The sequence below is a fragment of the Agelaius phoeniceus genome, chromosome 8 (genome assembly GCF_051311805.1).
Source record: "Agelaius phoeniceus isolate bAgePho1 chromosome 8, bAgePho1.hap1, whole genome shotgun sequence".
Taxonomy (NCBI): Eukaryota; Metazoa; Chordata; class Aves; order Passeriformes; family Icteridae; genus Agelaius; species Agelaius phoeniceus.
In genome coordinates this window covers 8,008,298-8,033,262 of record NC_135272.1, presented here as the reverse complement: position 1 = coordinate 8,033,262, position 24,965 = coordinate 8,008,298, and the positions used below count along the sequence as shown (strand labels likewise).

At 45.1% G+C, this 24,965-nt stretch overlaps 1 protein-coding gene across 4 annotated transcripts in view; it reads right to left on the bottom strand.

Annotated features, from left to right (window-relative positions):
- Positions 1-24,965, bottom strand: part of NOTCH2 (notch receptor 2) — an 89,215-nt gene extending 64,250 nt beyond the window's left edge. For 3 of the 4 annotated variants that reach the window (XM_077181905.1, XM_077181907.1, XM_077181906.1), the window contains exons 1-4: positions 24,808-24,965; positions 15,156-15,237; positions 5,204-5,463; positions 4,200-4,535 (exon numbers count right to left, since the gene is read on the bottom strand). In XM_077181905.1, the coding sequence (XP_077038020.1) occupies positions 4,200-4,535; positions 5,204-5,463; positions 15,156-15,237; positions 24,808-24,889 (760 nt within the window). In that variant the 5' untranslated portion in view covers positions 24,890-24,965. The remainder of the gene's footprint in view (positions 1-4,199; positions 4,536-5,203; positions 5,464-15,155; positions 15,238-24,807) is intronic. The other variant, XM_054638447.2, reaches the window with a different exon arrangement.

Genomic DNA, 24,965 nt, shown 5'->3' with positions numbered 1-24,965 from the left:
CCCCAGGGCCGCAGCCAGGGAGGAGCTCAGGGGAAGGTGCTCATGCCCAAATCCCAGAGCTGCAGCCAGGGAGGAGCTCAGGAGAAGGTGCTCATGCCCAAATCCCGGGGCTGCAGCCATGGAGGAGCTCAGAGCTCAGGGGAAGGTTGCTCCTGCCCAACCCCAGCTGCCCAGCACAGGGAGCTCCATGTGTGTGGGTCCCCAGAGGTGACACTCAGCCAGGAACCAGTGTGAGGTCCCTTCCTCTTCCCAGGAAGTGCTGCAGCTCTCATAAACAGCTGAGGTTCCTTCCTCTTCCTAGGAAGTGCTGCAGCTCTCACAAACACTCGCTGCAGCCTGACAGATCGCTTCCTGAACAAGCCCTTGGAATTCCCTAGGGTCCTTATCTTAGTTAATGGGTAATTATTTTGATGGATAACAATGAATAATCACTTTCCCAGCTAAGAACTTCCTCTATTGACTTGTTTAACATTCCATTAAAGGTTAGTTGCCAAATGAAGTCCTTTTTTGTCAAATATTTATAACTACTACCTCATTCTTATATTCAAAGGAGTTGGTAATGCTTCAGGTTACGTCTCCTACAAGGAATTTTTTTTCACTACTACACTGTTATGATTGACCTAACATGCTCACTTGCCTACAATCCCGTTCCTACCTAAATCAACAAAGCCTAGAGGAAAAATGATTAAGCCAAAGGGATAAAAAATGGGTTTATTTTCCAGATAGATGCAATACCAGTACTGTATATATGTAACTTCACTTGGTGCTTGCCACCAAATGCTGACTTAACACACATGACTTCATGGATTACCTAATGCAGGATTTGTTTGTGTACATCCACAAGTGACATGGGAACCTGGGAATTTTAAATAGCAGCTGGACTCCACTGTACATAAACAGTACTTGTGTGACAGTAGGAAAAGCTGCTGTGACACACAGCTCCAGGTTCTAGGTTCCTCCTACTTTTTCAAGCTCTCATTCTCACCTATCTGTATTTACAAATAAATTAAACTCACTGAAAAGCTAAGAAGGAAACATCTACAGGAAACAAGAACCCATTTCAAGGCCAGTGCAGTAGTAGCCTATTTATGCCTAAAATGCTGCTTGGGCACAGTTTCTTCGAAGTGTGACTTTTACAGGTCACAAGATGCAAAATCCTATCAAAAACCACTCCAGCAGTTTGAGATGTAACTGCCTCCTGCCTCTGTGGCCAGAACACTCAGCAATGGCAGCATCTTAAGGCAGCCCAGAAGGGCCAGAGCAATTCCATTTATAGTCACAGTATCATCGGCATTGCTCCAGTTCAGAGAGGGAGTCTGAAGTGGAATTTCTCCTCCATAATCTTGGCACTGTCCTCCAGAGGAGCAGGCCTTGTTCACATCCTCCCCAGGCGTGACAGGCCACCATTTCTCTTCTCTTTCTGTTGACCTTTCCTTTCCAGACAGAACCTTTTCCAACACTTCAGAAATTCTGCTTTGCACTAAGGGGGGAGAGAAATGGCTGGGTGCCCTGCCTTTATCAGAGAGTTTAATGTAAGCATTTGGGTCTCTCCAACAGCTCCCTTTTTTGCTGTTTTTCAAATGACTGGTTTCAAAAAAAAAAAACCAAAAAAAAAAAAAAAACAAGCTAGCAAAACAGCATGGCCAACTTAAACAAATACAGGAAATAGAAAAGTAAAGGCTCTCAGAGCCACATTAACTCACCCCCACTATACACACTGTGTAACAAGTCAAAAAAGACAGCTAATAATCCAAAATGTGTGAGGAGTGTAGGTGTGTAACTGTTACTATAGCAATCTCATTTCCATTTCCTGACCGTATTTCAGCCAGCCCACACACTTGTCTAAGGGAAAATCTGCTCCTACTCAGTCTCGTGCCCTGTAAGAGAATCTCTAAAGCAAACTCATCAGCTTGACAGGATCAAGTCCTTCTAACTTCATCTTTCTCTCTTCTTCCTCCCACCACACTGCTCCTGCATGAGGCCTTAAAGTCCTTGAACTGGCTAAACAGATCTGATTTTAAAGGAAATTCTGAATTTCTGAACAAGACTGTTAATCCAGAGATACTTGGCTTATAATTTAATTTTAAAAAGATGCAAAGCAGAAAAGCAATAAATTCCTCCAGGGCAATGGTTAGCAAAACTACTCCATTTTCAAAGACTCTTTCAAAGCACTCTCCCTCCAAGCATAGTTAGAATAATTGCTTTCAAAAATAATGATCCATCCTTCTACTTTTAGACTGACTTTGCTAAATTCTTCAAAATCACATGCTTGCTCAGACAACCCAGAAAGTGGTGGTGCAGACACTAAGGTTGGCAACACACATTTAAGGTTATTTGAGCCAACACCTCAAGACAAGGGTCTCCAAAAAGAGAACAGTTTTCACAAGTTCTAACTGCCCTTTCCACACAGACCTGTGACTCCAGATGATCCTCATGAGAACACAGCCACTCTATATTCATCCCAAGTAATGGGCAGCTGCATCTTTCACATCAGTAACAACAGAGACGTGCTTAAGGGAAGAGAGTTTACTTTTCTAGATTACCACACACCAAGTCTGTGTGTGCCAAACTGCAATACACTCAAGTAGGAAGTCTAGTCAAAAGCATTTCCAAACACTCAGTTTCCCATGGAGTTGAATTACTCAGTAAAAAAAATACCAGCCTAAAAATACCCTGAATATGCAAAGACAACTGGTAGGGCCCTGTTGTCAGGGCTGACAAGTGGATAGGGAGGAGGACAGGATGAGACCAGCATCCCAACCAGGTGACACATGGCCACTTGTAGAGGTGACACAAAACCAGTGCAGCCCCTGATCCTGAGCTAGCATGTCACCCCTGCTGTGCATGAACTCAGGGCAGCTAACAGCATCAGAAAACAAACAAATCAAAATTTATCTGGAGACAAAAAGGGTGTGGTGAGTTGGAACTGGTATCTTGTTAGATTTAGAGGAACTGGAGAAGGAAAAAAAAGAGAATAGAACAGAACTTAGTGTGTCTTAGGGCTACAGATGGAGAGGGGAAAAAGACACGTGCATTCTTCAAACACTGAAGTTACCTGAGGCCTTCACTGACATAAAACTATGTATTTGTAGATGCTTATGCACATAGAATTTCACATTCCAAATGCGCATTATGAGATACCACCCTAATCTCCTTGAATCTACCTTGTAGCCTGTACCTATTAGATTCTCTGACTCTAACTGGGTTCCATAGAAATTTGTAATTTCTGACTGCCTTCCCCTTCCTTCCTTTGTGTGTCCTGAAATCCCAGCACTCAGAAATGAGTTAATAGTGCAGAAGCACTACAGAGGTCCCCATCTTGCTGAGATTTGTCCCTCCCAGCTGACAGGGCACAGAAACCCCGAGAGGAGCTCTGGGGAGGAGCAGGCAGGAGTGCAGAACCAAGGCTGCAAACAGAGCTCTCTGGAACTCAGTGCATCCCTCTGGGTGTCCAGAGTTGCCAGGGATCCTGCCAGGGGGCTCAGAGACCTTGGCACGCAGCCCAGAACACCTGTGGGTTTGATTATGACCCCTGGAGCAAATTACCAGCTTTGTATGAGGACCTCAAAGTCAGAGAAGTTTAACCGATGTAATAATAAAAATTATCACCGGGTGAAAAGGTAGATTTTGGGATTTCTAGAATGGAGGTTTTGGGGACAAGATGGAGGGACTTGGGTGTGTCCAGTCCTCCTTCTTGTTCTTCTCTACCTCCATCTTCTGCTGTGATGCTGGCACTTTGGGATTGGTTTAGAATAGAGATTCACTGTCTACCATAGGTGATAGCTACTGGAAAGTAATTGTTAAATATATAATTGTTAAACATAAATATGTTAAATATATATATTTATACTACAAACTACGTATAACATATTTACAGATGTAAATAATAAATAAATATAAATATTTAATAAATATATATGATATTTCAATAAATATAAATAATAAATAGATATAAATACGTTATACGTAGTTTGTAGTATAAAAAGACAACACCACCCCGAGGGCGGTCAGAGTGCCACTGGCTGCCCTGCTGAGCAGACCTCGGTTGGGCAGAAAGAAAATTTTATAGATAAGACTTAATAAACAACTTCAAGACCGAAAACTGAAGAGCTCTGACTCGTTCTTCGGACGCACGGGCCGAAACAGAGACTTTTCACACATCTCGGGGCTGCAATTAACAACTGAGCCCAGAGGCTCACCTGGCAGGCAGTTGCACTCGAAGGTGAAGTCGCTGGTCTGGTGGCAGGTGCCCCCGTTGAGGCAGGGCGAGGGCGAGCAGGGCACGTAGAGGCTCTCGCAGCGGGGCCCGGTGTAGCCCGGGCGGCACTGGCAGCGGTGGGAGCCGGGCAGGTTGACACAGGTGCCCCCGTGCTGGCACAGCCCCGGCGTGGCACACTCGTTCACGTCCATCTCACACCTCTGGCCCGTGTAGCCCGCCAGGCAGGTGCAGGAGAACTTATTTCCAGACATGGTGCATGTACTTCCATTGGCACAAGGTTGGGATGTGCAGGCATCAATCCACTGGCATTCCTTTCCTTTAGGAAATCAAGGCAGATTAACAAAAATTATTTCTGTAGAAAACAGAATCTCTTTTACACTGTCTCAAATTTTTTACTGAATTAAATCCTTACATTACTGCAGGAAAACTGATGTCTGCATTTTACCCTATTCTATCTGAAATGTAAATGAATTTGTGGTTACACATGAAGCCATTTACTGGGTTGCAGCAAGATACGGAATGTTGTGATTTATAAAAACAACCTGAAGTCATACTACACACACTGACAGTCACTCTTCTTCTACCTCCCCCTCAAGAGTGAAAGGAATAAATTTCCATGCTTCCCCTCAGGCATCAAAATATTGTTTTCCCATAGACAGATTTTGCTGGCCAAATTTGCTCCTTTTTTTTAAACTAGACTCTGAATTCAAAGTGTAACAGCCACTCCAGAGTAGTTTCTACATTCAGTTTTCCCATGTGGACAACCCCACAAGATCCAAATATTTTTCTGCTTACGTGTAAAGGGTAGGGAGTCTGATTCCCTATTCCCCTTTGCTTTTTTTGGTCATGAAGTCATTTAGACTTCCTCTCATTTCCTGTGCCGCAGCTAGAAAACTTGAGAGCATATTAGAACTGCCCCAGAACATTCCAGGGTGAAGCTGTTCCCAAAGGAGGGGGTCTGGAGGCACAGATGCAGAAGCCCACCTGTGAAGCCTGGCAGACAGACGCACTCGTACGTGTCCGGGCCGTGGGGGTGACAAGTGCCCCCGTTCAGGCAGGGCTGGGACACGTAGCAGAGGTGAGATTCTGAGTACTGACACTCCTCCCCTGTGAATCCTGGAGCACACTTGCAGGTTGGTTTTCCTATCAGGGATGCAGCTTCACAGGTTCCCCCGTTCTTACAGGTATTGCTCTCACAGGGGTTTCTGTACTGGCAGTAGTCTCCAAGGAAGCCTTCTCGACACCTACAAGAGAGGAGAAATTAAGTGCAGCAGTCCCACCTGAAGCTCTGCTGTTCTGGGAAGACTCCAGGAATGAGGTCCCACGACCACCACAAGTCCTGAAGTTTGCAATAATTGATGGTGGCACTAATAAACCTAAAGGCTGACGTTACAGATGTAACAGGGACTTCCTGTGGGACTGTCTCAAATGAGACCAAACTTAATGCAAATGGTGAAACTGCTCATTGCAAAATAAATACCACATTCAATCAGGGCTGCATCAAATGCAGAACCTCGTTTTTGCACTTCCCTTCAAAGCTTCAGTAAAAGCCTAAGTGTTAAAGAACTGCTGAGAAACAATTCCTTGTACCTACTCCCATTCTAACAAGCACCCTTTTCTAGAAGAAAACCAAGCAGTTTAATAAGGCATTAACAGCAGGTATTATCCATCCTCCCAGAATATTTATAAACATTGTAGAAATGCAGTGTCTGGGGACCTGGAGCTCTGCAGCAGCTCTTTCTGCACAAGGCTCCCGTGAGACAGGAATACACTGTTATCCTCATGCTGATAAGTGCATCTGGGACTGGGACTGCCTGCAGCCTGCACTCAAATAGCAACACAAGCACTGCAGTCAGGTCTCCCACGCCCCTGGCGAGCACCCTAACGACAAGGTCATTGTTCCTCTGTCTCCCACAGAAAAACGAGTACACACACACTATCTACAGCCAGGGCAGTATTTTATACAAAGATCTCCAACTGCAGAATAATTGCAGTTACTTCTCTCTAACCTAAACTTATGTCAATACAGTCTGACTACGCTTGTCAGCTGTAATCCATCTTTTAGCTGGCCTTTGTACTACAGATTTACCATTTAACTTCCAGAGACAGAGGATCCAGGCAAGCAAGCCTGCAAAGCCCACCTCCGTGGCCCCCCCAGGTCCATTGGCTTCTCTCAGGTAGCAGAAAGCTGCAAGGGTACACTCTGGATAAAAATAACACACGGGACTGTCCTCTTGCAGCTCTTCCCGTAGTGCACAGCTGCCTGCTGTAACTGTGAGTAACCCAAGAGACAGCCCAAGAGAAAACGTATTTCATAGTGGAAAAAAAAAACAGAGATGAACATTAGATATGCTTTGTTCCAGATCAGGAAAGGGGTAATTATTAAATCAGTGAGTTACTCATATTTGAAGGGAGGAGATTCCAGCTGCTAGAAACACATAAAGTCTCTAGTCCTCAAGCAGGAATGTAACAGTAAAGAGGCTGCTTTTTTCCTTACAAACTTAAAAGTGTATGGTAGATTGGAGGAAGAAAAAAGCAAAACCACATCAACAACAACAACCCCCACCATCAAAAAAAAAAAAAAGAAAAACAACCAAAAAACATCACAACAAAACCCCACAACTAACCAGACAGGCTCTAAAAATTAGTGGAAAAAACAAAGAATGGACATGAAGTTGTGTTTAACAGGATCCTACAGGAATCTGCCTTTGTTCCTATGCTATTCAACGCATCTATTGATTATTAACAATGGAAAACATCAAAGCTGGTCAAATATGTAGGTAGGAGAGAAGACAAGTGGTTGATAGAGAGCAGCAACATGCTTAACAAGGCAGTCAGCACCCAAAATGCACTTAAACACTGCAAAGTTACACAGAACACATAGGGCATCCCCCCAAACCAGAAAATGGAGCTGGGAACAACATACTTGCTCTGAGGATTCCTAACAGCCAGATAAATGTGAATTCCTACCATGACAGTTTGGCCAGGGATACTTTACATGTACAAATGGCACATATCAAGAAGGAATAAATGAGATTATGCTACACCTGATAAATGCTTGGCACAGCCACTACATCAGTTCTGGTGTTTGCTCTTTAAGAGAGAAGAGCTCAAATGAATTAAAAGAAGCCAGCAGTAATGATTAATAGAAAACTCTGGCCACAATAAAAGGCTCAGGTGGCTCAGTCTATTTAGCAAAGGGAAAAGGGAACAAGACAGTTAATCAAAGCTCCAAGTATCCACTGTGAAACACAGATTTAACAATAATTCCCATTCTACAAGATCTGGCATAACAGAACTGGGCATTTAAAACTTTAAGCTAGATGAATTCACTTTAGAAATAGGGTAGTATCTTTATTTTCAGACACAGACTTGTACACAGTCTCTCAGCAGCGGAGAGAAACAACTGGAAGAACGCATTTAAGGTTGTAGTGGAATTTCTCCATCACTCATGCTTGTTTAAAAGACGCCCAGGATTGGCTGTTTCAGGGAGAGTATGCACGCTAGTTCAAACAAAGCTATTCAGAGAGGTTATTATCCAAGTTATGCAAGGGGCCATTACTAGATGACCACAACTGTTTTTTCTCATGTTAAAATTTATTAACTAGCTTTAGCCATTTGTCTAAAGCAGGAAAGTCATACGTGCACAATTGTAATTTACCATTGCCCACACCCAAATTAGGCTCCTTTCACTGTACCTTAATACTTTCAACTTCATGCCCAAGAGTAGACATGAAAGGAGAGATTTTGCAGGGCACGGCAGGATTAATAAAGTCACAGAAAGCAAATCCTGAGACAGCAGCAATTCAGAATATCCTCTGCCTCCTGTGCCATGCTCGGTGCAGCAGCCCAAGGCTGTGGGTCAGCGTGAGCCACAGCCACATCACACGAGAGGCAGTCCTGGGCTATTCTGAGCCTAACCCACACAGGCTATGGGCTTCCTTTAACATCCAAAATCTCTCCTTGCTTTGCCAAACGCCAGCGGGCTGCAGCACGGCTCTGCAGGATCCCCCGAGCTCTGGCAGGCAGCAGGGACAGCTGTGCCAGGAGCTGGAGCTCAGCTCAGCTCCCACGGCTCCAGAGCTGCTCACGGAGCTCTGCCCCTGCTCAGAGCCTGCCTGGGCAGCCACGGCTGAGCCAGGGCTCTGGACATCCCTGTGCAGCCCATGGCTGTGTCAAGACAAGCTGAACTTCAGTCCCAGAGCCTCACAAGTCTTGGTTACAGGGATTTCCCCCAGTTTTATCACTGCACCAAGCTCCTCAGATAGCACAGCACACACACCCGTAGCTCTCTTTACCATGAAGGAAAGAGCAACAAACCAGAGCAACCCACCTAGGCATCTCATCAGAGCCCCTCCAACTCCACCAGGAAGTACAAAATAAACCAAAACACACCTAGAATTTAAGTGCTGAAGTGCTTTTTCATTGAACAGCTGTAAAGCAAAACAGAAAGTCTAGAGGAAACCTCTCATGTTTTGTCCAGAAGTAAATAAACCCCCAAAACATGTCTTCTCTCCAACCCCTTACATTCAAGGACACTGGAAGGGGCATTTGGCTGTTGCCCCTAGACAAGAGAAAGAAGGGAGCCTAAACACTGATTAAGAGCATGGCTGGTATGAATGAAAAGGAAAGCTGAGATATGTGCTCTGAGACAACCATCACCCACAAACAAACAGCATTTTGTACACAAATGTTCTGGTACAAAGTTGAAGAGCACTCCAAGACCAGGCTTGTTCTGGTATCTTCTGAAGCTAATCAGAAAAACATGGGGGAGTGCTCCCGACAGGGAACAGCAAAACCTCTTTTAACTTCAGCTCTTTTCATCTGGAAGGAGGAACATGCCTGCCCATGGAAAGATGGTAGGTCAGGTATCCATGGCCCTTGTACCCACCATTTTGTTCTCCTCCTGGAGAAGTGCCTGGTCACAGAGTGATGCAATTTTGCCCTCCAGCAATTCAGTGCAATTCTTTTTGAATGTTAAAGAACAAAAAAACCTACAGCCCAGATTTTCAACCATGTCTCCCGTCATAAACATTTCTAGGCACGAATACTAGTAATTTAGTTCTAAATGTTGGTGAAGACAAAACTGCAAGTATTTGCTCTTGATTCATGTTGGGCACCACATCATTTCTCTAAGAACAGAGGCAAACACTGAAAACATGCAGTGTAAGTCCAGACTTTTTTATAGGATATTATTAAACTCAAGGGCAGTTCCAGCTTCCCACCACCCCTGCTCTGCTCTCATCCCAACCTACTCTTTCAAGTTCTCTTTAGAGAGGAAAAAAACCCCACTTGTCTACAGAGCAGCTTAAAATTGTAGCAGCTTGTGTCAGCTCCAAATGACATGATCAGAACAGGAAACCAAATCTTTTCCAAATAAAAGCCACTGTTTCTCCTCAGTTTTCCATTTAACACTCAGAAAAAGAAACAGGAAGATGAAGTTTGTTCTGGCACTTTCTGGAAGCACACGAGGTCTCTCAGCCTACTTCAACAGGAATTTAATCTTTTAAGAACAAATTTCACATACAACTTAATTCAAATCATGATTTCTGAAAGCTAGAGAGGTTGAAATGGGAAAATGTCCTGTGGGCTGCATCAGCTATGCAGCTGCTTCTAATTAAAGCTTCTCCTTTACTCTCTCTGGGCTACTTTCCAGCACAAATACTTTAGAGCTCAGCCTTTTTTTTTTCCCCTCCTCCTTTTCAGCTCCAGCCTGCATTTGCCTTAGCTCAGGCTCTCATGGAACTAAACAAGAGACGTAGAAACAAAACAAAGGTATTTATCCAAATTTGAAGTATCCACAAACCCAGAGAGCTGCATTCACTCTAACAACCTAATGCTGCAAATCAAAGTAGAAGACTCACAAAAGCTGTGCTTTTGGTTCTTCTGCCACAGAACTACACCAAAGCTACCTTCCAAAACTTAGTTCTCTCCTGCTTTCAATAGACTTCTGGAAAATATGTCTGGTCTGTTGGAAAAACTTCCTCATCTGCTGTACTCTGTCTGCCTGGGCACATTCATGAGACAGCCTCTTCAAATGCACCTTATAGACAATTCTAACCAGACTTCCAGATGTTTGATTTTCATGGGAGTTTTCTACTCAGGCCCATGATATCATCTGGAGATGCACAGAAGAAAGCAGATGGTTTTAATTTAAAGGCAAAGGGAAGCATTTCCTCGTAGTCCTGCCTCTCCCCCTCCAACCCAACTCTCCTCCACTTTGATTGGAAGATGCTTCATCGAAGAGACTAAAAAATTCCCTCTGATGACTGAGGCGAGAAGGGTCCCAGCTATTCTGTTACAGATCTTAACCAGACTTCCCTCTGGCTCCCGTGCTCTGACTCCCACACCTACACCTCCTCTCAGGAGGCAGAACAGGATTCTCTGGTTCGCTTTACAAACGCTCCTTCCCAGGTCTCAAGGCGCCCATTTATGCGTCATACCCTGAATGCGAGCGCTGGGATGGGACGGCCTCCCTGCCCTGCCTTTAAAGCAGCACTCAGCTATTGTTCCCAGCCCACAGAAAGTGCCTCTGCAGAGAGCCACTCCACAGTGCAGCAGCAGCAGCCACACTCTGAACACACAGGGTTTAATTGAGCTTTTTTTGCCCATCAGAGCTCTGAAGAGCTTTTGGTGCACACAGGTAACTCACAATAAAAAACTGTGACTGAAAATCACTACTCTGTTCCCAGAATCTTAGCTAGCTGTGCTGCACTCTCCCCTTTTTCCTCTGCCCTGGTCTCAAGGGTCTCCTTTAACTTCTGAAAGGAGACAGAAGGAAACAGAAAAGGGCAGACCATTCTCAGAAAGGGACAACTTCTCAACTTCTGCATTTAGCCTCTTCTGGAAAACTCTCAGACCTCATCCTGCTACAAGGTCTCCTATGGGTATTCCCCATTCATTAGCCTAGGAGTGATCAGTCTCTCGAGACAGATCCCCAGCAGATATCAGATGCAGTCTCAGAAGCAGGTCTGCGGTCTTGGATCTTGCCTTCAGCCCCAGAAGTCCTCTTAAATCAAAGCTAAATTAATTTATGAAGGTCCATCTTGAAGGAAAGGTAGGCCAAAAACCTTGCAAGGGAGTTGAAGTTACTGTCAGCTGGAACTAAGATAGAATCCCCTTACTGCCACGCCATTGCTGCTTTGAGTTTAGCATTTTTTGGAGATCCTCCCGCTGCCAGTGTACACATAAACTGCATCATGCTATGGAAAAGGTGCACAAACTTCAGCACACGGTGAGAGAAACACTGCTCACTGAAGAGACAGGGGCACACAAAGCTGTACAAACCCTGGCAGCTTGGGGCAGGAAAGGATGTGCTGCAGGAGACTGTCCTCTTGGCACTCCATGTCCCCATTTGACTGAGCACAGCTCAGGGTTTTTACACCATCAGGAGTAACAGAAGACCTCAGTGTTAAGGCAGCACTTGGTTTCACAGAGGTACAGCTATCCCTTCTGGATACACAAATTGCAACAGTCCTAGAGGTCAAAAACTCAGTCCTCAGAGCCTGCCAAGCACAAGAAGTAGCAAGGCCCTAAACCTTGCAGCACCCCTATGTCAACTCCCTCCCCACTTCTGCTTCTCTCCCTGGCACAGCCTTGCTTCTGCTCCCTGCCACTGGGGTGGGAAGCTGGGAGAGGCCACAGCTCTGGAACATGGGGAAATGAGTCAAGAGACTCTCTGCTCTTGGGCCCTGCCCCATTCCAAGCAGAGGCACTGCCCCATCCTGCACCCACCTGCAGGGAGCAGATCCTCATGCTCAGAAAACAGCCATGCCAAGATCTCTGCTCTGCTTGTCCTTGAAGCAGCTCCCTGTGCCCACACCTTCCTCCCCAGCCTGCTGCAACTGCAGAAACGCTGCAAGCTCACAGCTCTGCCCATGGGCTCTTCCCACCACTGCTTCCCAGTCATCCAGCAGCAGGGAGACAAGAAATTGCTTTGCTGTGATGGTCACAATCAGCATTGAGCAATGAGGAACTGTTACCCTGCTTCTCCTTGGATATGAGAGGATACAAGAAGATTCCTTCGTGTTAGACACTGCAGTGGGTAAAAGGCTGCCTAGAGATGCTCTGAGGGGAAAAAAACCTCACCCACTACGACAACAAAACACCCATCACAGTGCAAAGCAAAGCCAAACTCCAAACTGAACATGCCTTTTGTCAAAGCAGGACCAAGAAAGCTTGGAAGGACGGGTCCCCTCCAGTGCTGCTGCAGATACAGACATATTCTGTGGAATAAGGCCTGCATCCTCACCATGAGAGTCACTGAATGAGTGCAGAAAAGAGCTCTCACACACAAAAAAATCCTGTCTTTGGAAGATACAAACACAGGAATGTGTAATTTTCTAAATATAAAATCAAGGTCAGAGGAGGTCAGTAACTCTGTCGAGCAGTGCCACAGAAGGACAGCCATGGGCCAGCAGCGTCACCAGGGGAACAGAGCTGCTTAAAGGGCACTCACAGCAGCAATCTGATAAAGCTCAACCCCAGCTTCCTTACAGGGGTCACACTCACTGTTCCCATAACAGATGCCAGACACACCACCATGAAGGTTTCTCAGCAGAAAACCAGCCTTCCCTTTTACTAGAGGAGATGCTACAGGATGTTCAAAGGAAGCTGCTTCAGCAACATGCTGCCATCCACTGCTGGGCCAAATACCCAGACTAGGTGTTTTCTTATCAGTGCTTACTCATATCTTATCACATTTGGTTATTGCTGATGCAGGTTCTCCCTCAGCAGTTCACCTAGGAGACAGCAAGACTGACGGGATGGCCTGACCACACACTACAACAAACAACTCAGCCAAGAGGAGATACAGAAAGAGGAAGAGAGCCAGTTATAATAACTTATTGCCCAGTAAAGGAAGTACTGCAGATAACTTCAAGAAAGTGGAAGGGGTGGAGATGCTGCTAATCATTGAGAGATCCTGCAGACTTAGAAGCCAAGCCACTTGCTTTAGTAATAAATTCAGTTTCCTAAGCAAAACATTTCTACTCTCACAACCATCAAAAATTCAGAAAGTCATTTAGGTTACTAAACTGGAGAGAAAGTTCCCCTATTCAGAGTTCCTCATAGTGCAGGAAAGAAAAAAAAAAGTCAAAACCAAAACAGGATGCTAAGAATCAGCTTGCTAAAGGTAGAGACTCCACAATTGAGGTGGGTTTTGCTACTTTGTTCCTTCCTTTCTGCAAAAAAAGTGTTCTTGAGCCAGAACTAAAAGGCACTTACTAATCTCTGTATAGAGCTCTTTGTTAGACTTTCCAGTTAATACAGCACCTGCAAAGGAGCTGAGCTGTTTCTTGAAGGAGGGGTAGGTTTAAAACCAGCAAGAACACTTTGCACAACAAGGAGGAAGGCAACATTATTATTGTAAATGCGTGCTAAAAAAAAAATGTAACACTGGTCAAAGCTGCCATTGTAATGAGGGAAATGCGTCAAGATCTGGACTGCACCACAAACAGTGCAAAGTTAATCAGATGAACCAACAGAGGCTGTAAAAAACAATTGCTAAGACATGGTTAAGAGGAACATGCAAGTTGGAGAAAATGTCCTGAGGAAGGTAAAAGCAGCAGCAACATCAATACCGGTCTTGTTTATTACCTTTATTGTGACCTACATACTTTGGCTCCAGACTAACATGCTTAAGGAGACACCAGAAAGACCTACAGAAGACACCTATTTCTTGTTTCAGAAAATAGAAGTGAAAAGCAGGAAAAGTTCCTGCTCTCTTTTTAGAAGGGCAACTTCTTTAAGCTGACATCAATATAAAAGCCTGGAAAGGAAAAAAAATAGGAACCAGCAAAAATTAGAAATTTTAGAAGAAACAGGGAATAACAAGTTACATATTTGCTTTTCTGTGGCCTTTCTGCACATCAGGTATTGATCTGAACCTGAGGAGAGCCTCCAATTAGATTATGATTTCCCCTTTGTGTGCCACAGGTGCAATTTCAGTACATCAAGCTCTATGTACCACATTAATAGAGAACTAAAGGTTGTGGTTAGGGAAGATGGAAGTGTAAAGAAGTGTGAGGAGCACAGCTCTGTGTTAGCCAAGCCAAATCAACAGGAGAAAATTCACTAATATTTAAAGAATGCTGGCACTAAGATAATGTCTTAGCATGCTAGAAAATGACACAACTTGAACTGATGAAGTAAACAACCTCTAGAAAATAATCTGGTTACTGCAGACGTAGTAAATTAACCCAACCAAACAAAGAGGATTAATTTTTTGGCAAAATAGCATTTTATTAAAAAAAAAAAAAGCTCAGTACTGCAGTTTAAAAGGTGAACTGCATTTTAATAGATGTGATGTTCTCCAGATAACATACACCCTGCCAAAGCTCCTGCTGATGAGCTTCCCATGTCCCATGCGGCAACAAAGTGAAGATGGGTGTCAGCATTTACCAAAATCAATTTACAAGATGCAAACAAATGTGGATGTTTGGTTGGGGGGTGGTTGTTAGTGTGTTTCAGCAACTCACATGTATTACTTGTTCTCAAGCAGTAGAAGGGAATTGGCACACTTCAGAGTGCAGAATAGTTCTGAAAAACCTCAAAAATATTTAAATTGAGGCTGGAGCTCTATAATGTAAGGTGAGCTATTAAGATGGGGAGCAAGTTTCAACTTAGCTTGTGGGTCTGGAAACAAGGTACAGACTTTACCTCTATGACGGGTTTGGCCTCAGTTCCCAACCTAGTGCAAAGAAATCCAACTGAAAATATCCAAACCCAAATACTGAACAAGAATCCCAGATCTCCTACATTACAAAAAGCTAGCACATAAGAACTAATGCATCATAAAGAATCACCAACTGTGCTAAAACTGTTATGCTGAAAGAACCCTTTAAGAAAATCTCAAAAAATCACATTTCCTTTCTGGCTAAGGTCCTGAAGGAAAGAAAATGGGTAATTAAATTGATTAGAAATGAAACCAACTTACTTGCAATATCCTGTACCATTTTGATATGGAATGCACTTTCCCTCATTAACACATGGCTTGGAGTCATCCATACACTGCAGAGCTGAAAGAAAAGAAAAGAAAACAACCATCAACCCCATAGCTACAATACATGTTAGGTCAAAGCTTCATTAGCGTATTCAGGGGAATGAAAACTTTATAGGACTGGAACAAAAACAAAGACACTATCACATAGTTGAATTTCATCTCTGGCAGCACCAAAAGAGCCAGACTGAAAGAAGAATCAAATACAGATTTGTTCATCAGGCAACCAAATCTTTCCAGAATTTCTTGAAGGTGGGTTTTCAAAGCAAAGTGAGCAGTAATTTCAGCAAGCTCCAAAGACATTCGTGTTGGCACCTGCATACTTTGGGTTAAGTGTCCTCAGTTACTACTTTCTGATCAAAATTTTGGACTGAAATTCTCTGAAATACAAAGCAGCTACTCCTAAGCCTTCTTCCAGAATATTTAATCTGAAATCCCTTCCTTCTTTTTTACTGTCTCTAGGGGTATACCTGGCACTGAAATAGGGGCATCTGTCCCTCATGAGCTGACCTGCTGATTGTCACCAGCAACCCAGAATTTGCTGCAACAGGTACTGTTGTGGCCCTCTGACTTCAGGCAGGATTGTGTTTGCAAATTAGTGGAAAACACCAGAGCAGTTGACAACTTTCAGCAATGAGTTTGGTATTTCTAAGGAGATCCTCTGTAACTCGCACTTGATGTTTTTGCTGCTGTGTTTTTAAAAAGGCATTAAGTATGACACAGCTCAGGGCCAGCCAGTTTTTTACAGGAAGCTCTAGTGAGGTCTGTCCTGATGGAACCTCCAGCTCTGGCAAGTGCTTTTCCCTTCACAGGGACCTGAAGCAGCACTCCAAAATGACCAGAACGGTGGGAACTCTGCAGGAGCAGAGAGCACTTTGGAACCACAAAAACTGAGCCATTCCACCTAGACCACAGCCTGCCATTTGAATTGCACCAAACTGCCAGATAAAGCTCTCAGAACCACATCAGCTGGGTCCTGTCCTGAGCTTATCCACAGACCAGAAATCACAAGCTCTTCCCAGCCTCCAGTTCTGTCTCCTAGCCTCAAACTCACACCCTTCCATGCCTTTACAGATCCCCTTTTCACAACCTTATTGCATTTGGGAAAGCATTTAGCCAACCTTAAAGGCACCTAAAGACATCAATAATATCCAACCACCTAAACTGCCCACTTGTCAGCCAGCTGTTGGAGGGTTGACTGCCCCCCTCCCTTTTTTTTAAATAAAGATGGTTTTCCTTTCCTCAAGTGGTACTAAATTTTCAATACAAACTCAGCAAGGGGCATCAGGGAAAGCTGATGCAAACCACCACCGAGGCTGATGTGCTGGTGACTAAGGAATGGGGCTGGGAAGAGTTAACACAGCAGTCCCACTAAGCTCTGCCTGCAACCCGAGCAAATTCAGTCCAGCAACTGGACAGCTTGGAACAGACTCTGCTTCTGCAGTCCAGGGCTTGAAGTGTTATTTCTCAATAACCCTGAGCACATAAACAGGTCACACGCACTACGAGGCACTACAGGAACGTTTCACTTGCAATCCCTATAGAGAATACAGTTAAATTCAACCCAGGGAAGAGTATCAGTGTTTCCCACAACACAAGTATGCTTGCCGCTGTTTTGATTTCTGAAACTTGATTTCTGAAAAAGGGGCACTTGGATGGCTCTGCCTCTGCAGAGCTCTCAGGAAATGAACAAAATTCCACTCTGAGCCCCTTTCAGATAACCCCCAGGTCAGGGTTACCAAGCGACAGAAACATTACCAGGGATTGTGCACAGCATTCCCCCACAGCAGGCAGGAACACCCGGGCTGACTTGCACCTGTCTGACAATTTCTGTCCCATTTAACCGCAACCTCCACACGGCTTTGACTCCAAACTTCATCTGCTGCTGTCTACCACGGCAGCAGCTTGTTTTCACAGCAAAGATTAGCTCTAGTTAGCAGGGCTGGGTTACACCGTGTCCAAGAGAAACTGCTCTGTGGCCAAGGGAAAGTGCTGGGATTCCAGGGACTCCCACCACCCAGGGCTCTCCAGGGAGCTGGAGGGGGGTCAAAGTGAGCTGTGCCACGTTTCAGAGAGCCAGGAGGGGAACCAGCCTTGGTATTCTCATCTCAGCACCTTGAATTTCCATTCTTCTCACACCAATCGAGCGAGTGAAGCAAATACTCAGAGGATTATTTCTTTTGTGCTCGTGCTTTCAAACACAATTTTGTAATCTCATCGAGTACCCGCGTCCCCAGTGAGAACTGAGCGGCCAGTTGATTTTGTAACCCACATGGTAAAAGCTTAACCAGCACTTGGCCAAAAACACCTTCCAGCACAGGCACACAGAGGGGAACAAGAGCCTGGCGGGGTCACAGGAAGGATCCCAACCAAGGATTCCAACTTGGTTTGCTAGAGGCAAATACAGACACAGCAGAGAGGTTTTAGCAAAGTAATGATTAATTTTCCTGGGGTTTTTGACAAATTATTCCCACCTTGAACTGCTGTTTAGCAGGTCATAAAACTACTACCAGCCTTTAGAGTTCTTTCACAGAGACAATGGGATATATTTTCTCTATAGTAATTCAGAAGTGAAAGAAGCTAAGAAAACAAACACAAAAATACTTCGTACTTTTTCGGCTTCGGACTGAATAGACATGCTTTGAAATGCAACTACAGCTGAAATGAATGTAAATGTAGCCATATTCTATATTAAAATAAGTAAAGAGTCATGTGACTTCTCTTGGAAAAAAAAAGAAATCACAAGGGAAATAGAAGACTACAGTTCTCACAGTAAAATTAGCATTTCTGTGCACAAAGCACTGTCTTCCTGTATTTCACTATATCTTTCATAAAAATTTCACAACACATGCAAAACCAAGGCATTTCAACACAAATCACTTCAAAAGCTACTTCTCTGCTACTCTACCATGTTGAGATCAAGAGTCAAAAGTGCCAGAAACTTCCTTCTACCTCAGCCAGCACAAAAAGTTTGTTTTGCTGCATGCATTGTGTGAAGTGGAAATACTCTGGTGTGTGTACAGCATGAGAGAAGGCAGCTTTGCCTTGAAAAGATAAAGCCACTTTTCTAGAAGCCATATATAGACAGCATCAGCACATTGTCAAGGCTCTGACAGCTGCTTTTGACAGTTTTCTTCTGTGTTTAACACAAACAGAAATGCTGAATTGTTGGTGGTTTTCTGGCTTGCCATAGCCTGCCAGAAGGTAGGTTAGCCTCATGAATTTTAGGCACATTACAGGGATATTTGGAAGACATCCCCTGGTTTTCAAGAGACTGATTTCTCCTGGAGAGGACAGGCCCTGCCAGAAAGGAGCACCCAATTTCCAGCAGTCACTGCAGCCAAGGCTGAAGGACTTCTCAGGAAAGGGCTCCTGAGTGCAGGCAAGATGAACTCTTGAAGTGACACCACCCAGCCTGGAGTCCATACCAACCCTTGCCTGCACCGAGATGCAAACTCTAACCTGATATTTCACATCCTACCAAGACTATTTTCCAAAGCCAGAGGGAAAACCAGATAACCACTGCTGTAAAATGAGCATAATATACACTATAGGGAACGCTGGAATTTTCAACATCCAAATCTGAAGCTCATAACTGGGACACAATTGTGACTAGATTTATTTTTTCTTTTTGGCTAAAGAGACAGTTAAAATCTAGGGGGAAAAGAAAAGTTTTGTTTCTGCCTCAGTGTTCTTTACGACGCCAAGATGATCTGGATGTTGTGATTTGGTTTCCACACGTCATCTGCCGACTATAAATTCAAATATTTCCTGGGCTATAAATTTAAAAGAAATAGTGTAGGATTAAGATCAGAAGCTGTGTCAGAGTTCAGCTTTTGAGAGAACTTTGCGATAGGGAACTCAAGCCATAAGCAGAGCAAGTCTGAAAGGGTTTTGTTCTAACTACCCAAAGGAAAGTAATGCCAATAAACTCCTTGCCCACAAGTTCAGAAAAAGTCAAACAGAAATAGATTTGAAAAATACCAAAACAATTAATGCTGTGAGAAAGACATTATAAAGCTGATTTCCTGTAGCTTTGTGGTTGATTATCCTGCATTTCAGAAGGTGCAGGCTCTGGCCAGAGGTTTTATTTTAAGTAAGGGGAGAGCGATGTCCTGGCAGAGCCGAGCTGCTGGTACAGCTTTCTCCAGGGAGGACACGACGTGTGCCTCTCTCCTCTTTCTGCCCAGAAATGTTTCATCATGTTCATAGAAACTCAGAATCAGAACCCAAACCTTTGTCCTACATGGTTAAAGCTTGCCCATAGGTTCAAAAGCTTTTTTGTGGGAGTGGGTGGAAAACAACCTACTTGAACGTAGGAAAAAAGTCAAGCTAAAAACGTGTTTAAGACTAGACAGAAAGTAAAGGACAAAATAGGTTTCTATAACCTTTATGCAGGCAGTGAATTTTCTGTCTTGATTGAGATTCATGAGAATCAGGCTGTCAGTTCAACTGTGCTACCCATTATGTGTGAAGGGAGAGGAGGAAAAGGATTTGGAGCCCTCAAACAACAGCAACACAAGACGAGGCATGGAAAATCCCAGCTCAGGGCTGCTTGACAGAGGTGGATCAGCTCTGAAGAGGACGACCATCAGCGTGGCCAGAAACACCAGTTACACAACAAATCAAGGGGGTCTCAAATTCCAATGGAGGGAAAGACAGCTGCTGATTCCCTTCAGGAAAAACAGAGCGTGAAGAAAGCAGTTAATGCTGAAACATGAGGTACATTCTGCAGGAAGGTCCTCCTTGTGCAGAAAGGGACAAAATGCTTCCATAGCAGCACAACACACAACTGCTGGAAGAGCTGGTAAGGAGTAAGCAGCACTGTACATATGGGGAGAATACCCAAAGATAACCAGATTTTGGAGGAAAACCACAAAGGACTAATTGTGCTGCTCACTAACCTCAAGAGATTACAGCTCCAGTGAGATTATATAGCAGGGAAGAAACCACTAGTAAATACCAGCTAGCTGAAAATAGGAAAATAGCTTTTTTTTTTTTTTTTCTGAAGAAAAGATCATCCTATGGCAGGCATATGCAGGGGGAAGGAAGCAAAATGGTAAAAATCTTCACTGTGAAAAAGCAGTAAAGCCTTATACCCAGCTCAGATTTAGAAACCATTAACATTTGGGGAATTTAAACAAGCTGACCAGTTAGCACTTCACACACTGAGGGTAGTAGTTAAAGACAAAGCTTGTCTACAGGGCATGGAAACAGTCTGTAAAGTGAATTGCTTTAATCAGATTAAGACATCTCCACTGTTTTTACACACAAAAGCCTGAAATCAATTGGATAATGCAAGACTCATCAACTGAGAAGCAAAGCAGAGCTCAGAGAAGTGTGAAGGCACTCAACCAACACCCAACACCTTTTGGGAGAAAAAACTTTAGTATCTAAACTGGTTTCCTTCACTAACACTCTAGACAAGTGCAAAAAATTTTGAAAAGAAAATATTTAAGTCGATTTCAGAAGAACAAGCCTGTAAACATGAAGAAATTAATCAGTTTTGGTTTGGTTTTTGTTCTGTTTTTTTTTTTTAATTTGAGGATGCCAACAGCCAATCTGACTACACAAAGCTCTTGGACATGCAGAACCTCATGCCCTGCCATCATCTGGTTCAAATCTCTATCCCAAACACCTAGGACCAGCAAAAACTACTAACTAACCCTCCTAAGAACAGAGCTGGGAACCATCCTGTAGATTCACAGGTAGAGTTGAAGTCTTTCATCACTGGGGTCTTTGGCCCAGGAAGCTGCAGGAACACTGATATGTATATCAGATGCAGCTGCAGTTCATGTGACACTGCTGCTGCTGAAAAACTATAGATAAAAACTCCCATTGTGATAGATACTGAATTTAGGATGAACTTGTAACACAGTTTGAAAGACTGTCAGTCACCATGCTCTCCATCTCCCCACACAGCTACCGCCTTCCCCCATTTGCAGTTTTCCAAACAAAGCCAAAATGCCTAAAATCCAGAACTGCAACATAAAGCACTTAGTTAGGAGGGAAAAAAAAAAGTTTTCAACAAAAAAATGTAGGGAAGGCAATTAAAGAGCTGAAGAGGTATTGGTGTTTCCATGGCAATCTGGCAGGCGGGAGCCATGCTCGCCTCTTCTCCCAAGTGTTCCGTCATTCTGCAGGACTAAATCTTTATTAAAGTGAACGCTGAGCATGTGTGCCCGTGCAGAAATGTTAAATTTTATTATTAAAGTGAACACTGAGCATGTGTGCCCATACAGAAATGTTAAATTTTATTATTAAAGTGAACACTGAGCATGTGTGCCCGTACAGAAATGTTAAATTTTATTATTAAAGTGAACACTGAGCATGTGTGCCCATACAGAAATGTTAAATCTTTACTAGAGTGAACACTGAGCATGTGTGCCCGTACAGAAATGTTATCCCAGCGCCTCCGCAGCCGCGGATGGCAGAGAGCGAGAGCAGGGCTTGCTGCATGGAACAAACAGCAGGCACCCGTGCCATTCTGAGATACAAAGCTCTTTTTTCATCCCCATGGCAGTCTAAAAAAAGGACATGTGCCCTAGGAACAGACTATTTTCTAAACAGAACAGACGATTATTTCTGCAGATCTCAGATGACCCTGCTTAGAATGATATAAGCACTACTTCTCCTAGACAAGCGTTCGACTTCTGCTGGAGAGACGATTTCAAAACGAATTCAGAGAAACTGAGGGCATAAAAAATCCACAAAATTACTTTTTAACACGTGCTTAGGAAAGCTCTTTTTCCCATTATGTGGATGATGTTTCGCTAAGGTGTCCCAAAGGAGGGGTGACAATAATCACTGTATCATGCTCCACTGAAGAGTCATTAGCCAAGAGTACAAACTCAAAGGAAACGATGTTACACCTGGAGCTACTGCACAGTTACTGTACTACACGTACAGTTACAATAACTGCTTGGGTTTGATGCTAAGTAAAATAGATTCCCAGAAGAAACAGGCTGCCAGAGTCCTGCTACTGCTTTTCCATCTACTCCTGAGCTCAAAGGCCAGCCACCCATACTCTCCATGGCACAGACACCAGTTTTGGAAATGGGAGAACCCAAACAGGATCTACTGAAGGGAATCACCCACTTACTGCAACAGCAGCAAATAATTTAAAAAAAATAGGGAGGGAAGTAGCTGTAGAAGTTGACAAAAACCCAACCCATCCACTGAAAGACATTCAAATGCCAAATGCCACCAGAGGCGTGAGTCCTCCTTTCCCAAGGATTCAAGTCCTGAGAACGGGAGCAGGAGGATCTTCACGTATCTATAATCTGACTAAGTGATGCCCTGCAGGAAGTGATGCGAGTGAGCCAGATTTTCATAACGCTCCCTTTTGAAAGTCTAAATCAGCATCTTTGATAAGAACAAATTTGATAGATGGCAACACCTTCAAAAAATCAAGTCGAACTTGCTCTCCCCATAAGCAAATCCATATCAAGCAGACCAGCACTGTCAGCGTTATCTGAAGTCGTCCAAATTTCACTGGGTGAATACTAAGGAGCTCACACTGCAGTCCACGCCAGCACAGCACCGATTAAAGGTGGATTGTAACCTGTTAGAAACACGGCTGGCAGGCGGCGGCAGCAGCCTGGTGAGACACAGCACCAGCGTTAACGACAGCGGGTAATTAGGGTGGGCTTGACAGCCGGGCCAGAAGAGAAGGGAATGGTTCACAGCAATTATCGGGTAAGTATCCTCACCAAAAGCGCAGGTGTTGCTGCCCCACCCCAGCTTACTGCACCTCCAACTGCAGCCCTTTGCAAAACTAAACTGGAAAAGCGAGTTGCTGCACCATGGGGCTTGCATGATGAGACAGGGCTGAGCAGTCCAAACCAAAGCGCTCCGTGCATCCAGGAGCCTCCTCTTTATTGACCAAGAGGGCTGACATCAGGTACCTGCCCTCTCTTGCACAAGAGCATCAAGCCAGTTGAATATGCACCCGAAAATACCCTTTCGGTGACTTCATCTTTCCCTTTCCCATTAAATCAAGCCACAGCTCCCACTCCCAAGGAGTGATACTAAGCAGATGCAGGTCAGTATCTCACAACAACAGGAGTCACTTTCAGCCTGGATTTGTCACCTCTGCCGACCAGCCTTTGTTCAGCACCAGGAAGAGATTTCACTCACAAAGGCAAAAAATTTCGGCAGCATGGGAGGACCTCAGCCACCTCAGGCGAGAGTACCCAGGCAAGTGACAACAGGTGATGCCACAGCTACTTCTTCCAGCCCCTCAGGGAAAGGGCCAGCAATAAGCTGCTAAATTGTTCCTATGAAAGTACAGTTTCACTAAGTGGACACGACATTTAGCCTTTGCAAAATTAGTGTTTTGCCATCTTAGTGGACTGTGTAAGCCATTTCCAGAAATGACGGTGTTACTATGCACCACAAGTCCATGCTACCACAAAAGCATATTTCTAAGAGACCTACCCTTGAAAGACCCTTTAATTCTCCTTTTGAACAAACCTAGCCAAAATACATTTGTGAAACAGCTTTTTTTTCTAAACTCCAACCACCTTCTTGCAACACATTAGCAAAACTAAATCGGCTTTCAGAGGGGATTACTGGAAAAAACCCCAACAACATTTCTCCCAGGAGACAAATACTGTCCATTTTTAATTTGGCCATTTCAAAGTCAAAACAGATCGATTGGCTGACCCAACTATTCTGCATCCAAACCAGCAAGAAGTGGTTATAACGCCACATTCAACAATTTCCACTCCAAAACCATACTGCACAACAAAAGTACTGAAAATAGCAGTGTCTTGCTTGCTCATCCCTAAACGACTTCCACTAATACTTTCTCCCATCGCTGCACTCTTCTCAAGTCATCTGAAGAGCAGTCTAACCTCTCAAGAGTAAAAAGAAAGAATGAGAAGGCACGCAATCAATCAATGACTGCTGGTCCTCGATAGCTTTAACGCGGTGCCAGACCGCACAGGATTTACTCCGGGAGCAGGAGCTGCTGGAAATGCCATGAGATAAATCTCCACCAGATCCCCTCGGTTACGGCTATGAACAAGCCTCACACATAATGCGAGCGCCAGCGTGCAGGGGGAACAGTGACCAAAAGCGGCACTTCCCTCAGATGTGCACACATGGCTTTATCGCGCCCCGACTGATCGGCAGCAGCGGGAGGAGGAGGAGGCGAGGCAGAGATTCCCTGTGTGTGTGCAGGAATGTCCCCCGCACACAAAGCTTCGCGGCGCAGGTATGCGAAGCGCCGGCCGCCGCACACCCTCTCCTCCCGTTCGCTGCCGTTCCCGCAGCTCGGTCCCCGGGCCGAGCGCATCCCCGGCCGGGCAGCGCGGGGCGGCTCCCGGGGGCTCCGGGAGCGCCGTTCCCACGGGGCTCAGCCGCCGCCGCCCCCGCGCCCGCCCGCCCGCCCCGGGGGCCGCTCGGACAAAGCGGCGGCGGCCCCGAGCCCCCCGCGCGATGTCACCCGGCCGCGGGTGCCCTTCCCCGGCGGCAGCGCGGGGGAGGCGAGCGGCGGAGAGCGGCCGGTCCCCCCCGCGCCGCCCCTCGCTCGGCGCCCCGCCGCAGCCTCCCCCCCACCAACCCCGCGCCCCCCGGCACTCACCGGCGGCGGGCTCGGCGCGGCGGAGCACGGCCAGCACCAGGGCGAGGAGCGCGGCGAGCGCGGGCCCCGCTCCGCGGGCCATGGCCACGGCCGCTCCCGCCGCCACCGGCTCGGCGGAGGGATCTGGGCGCCCGCCCCGCGCGGAGGGACACGGCCGC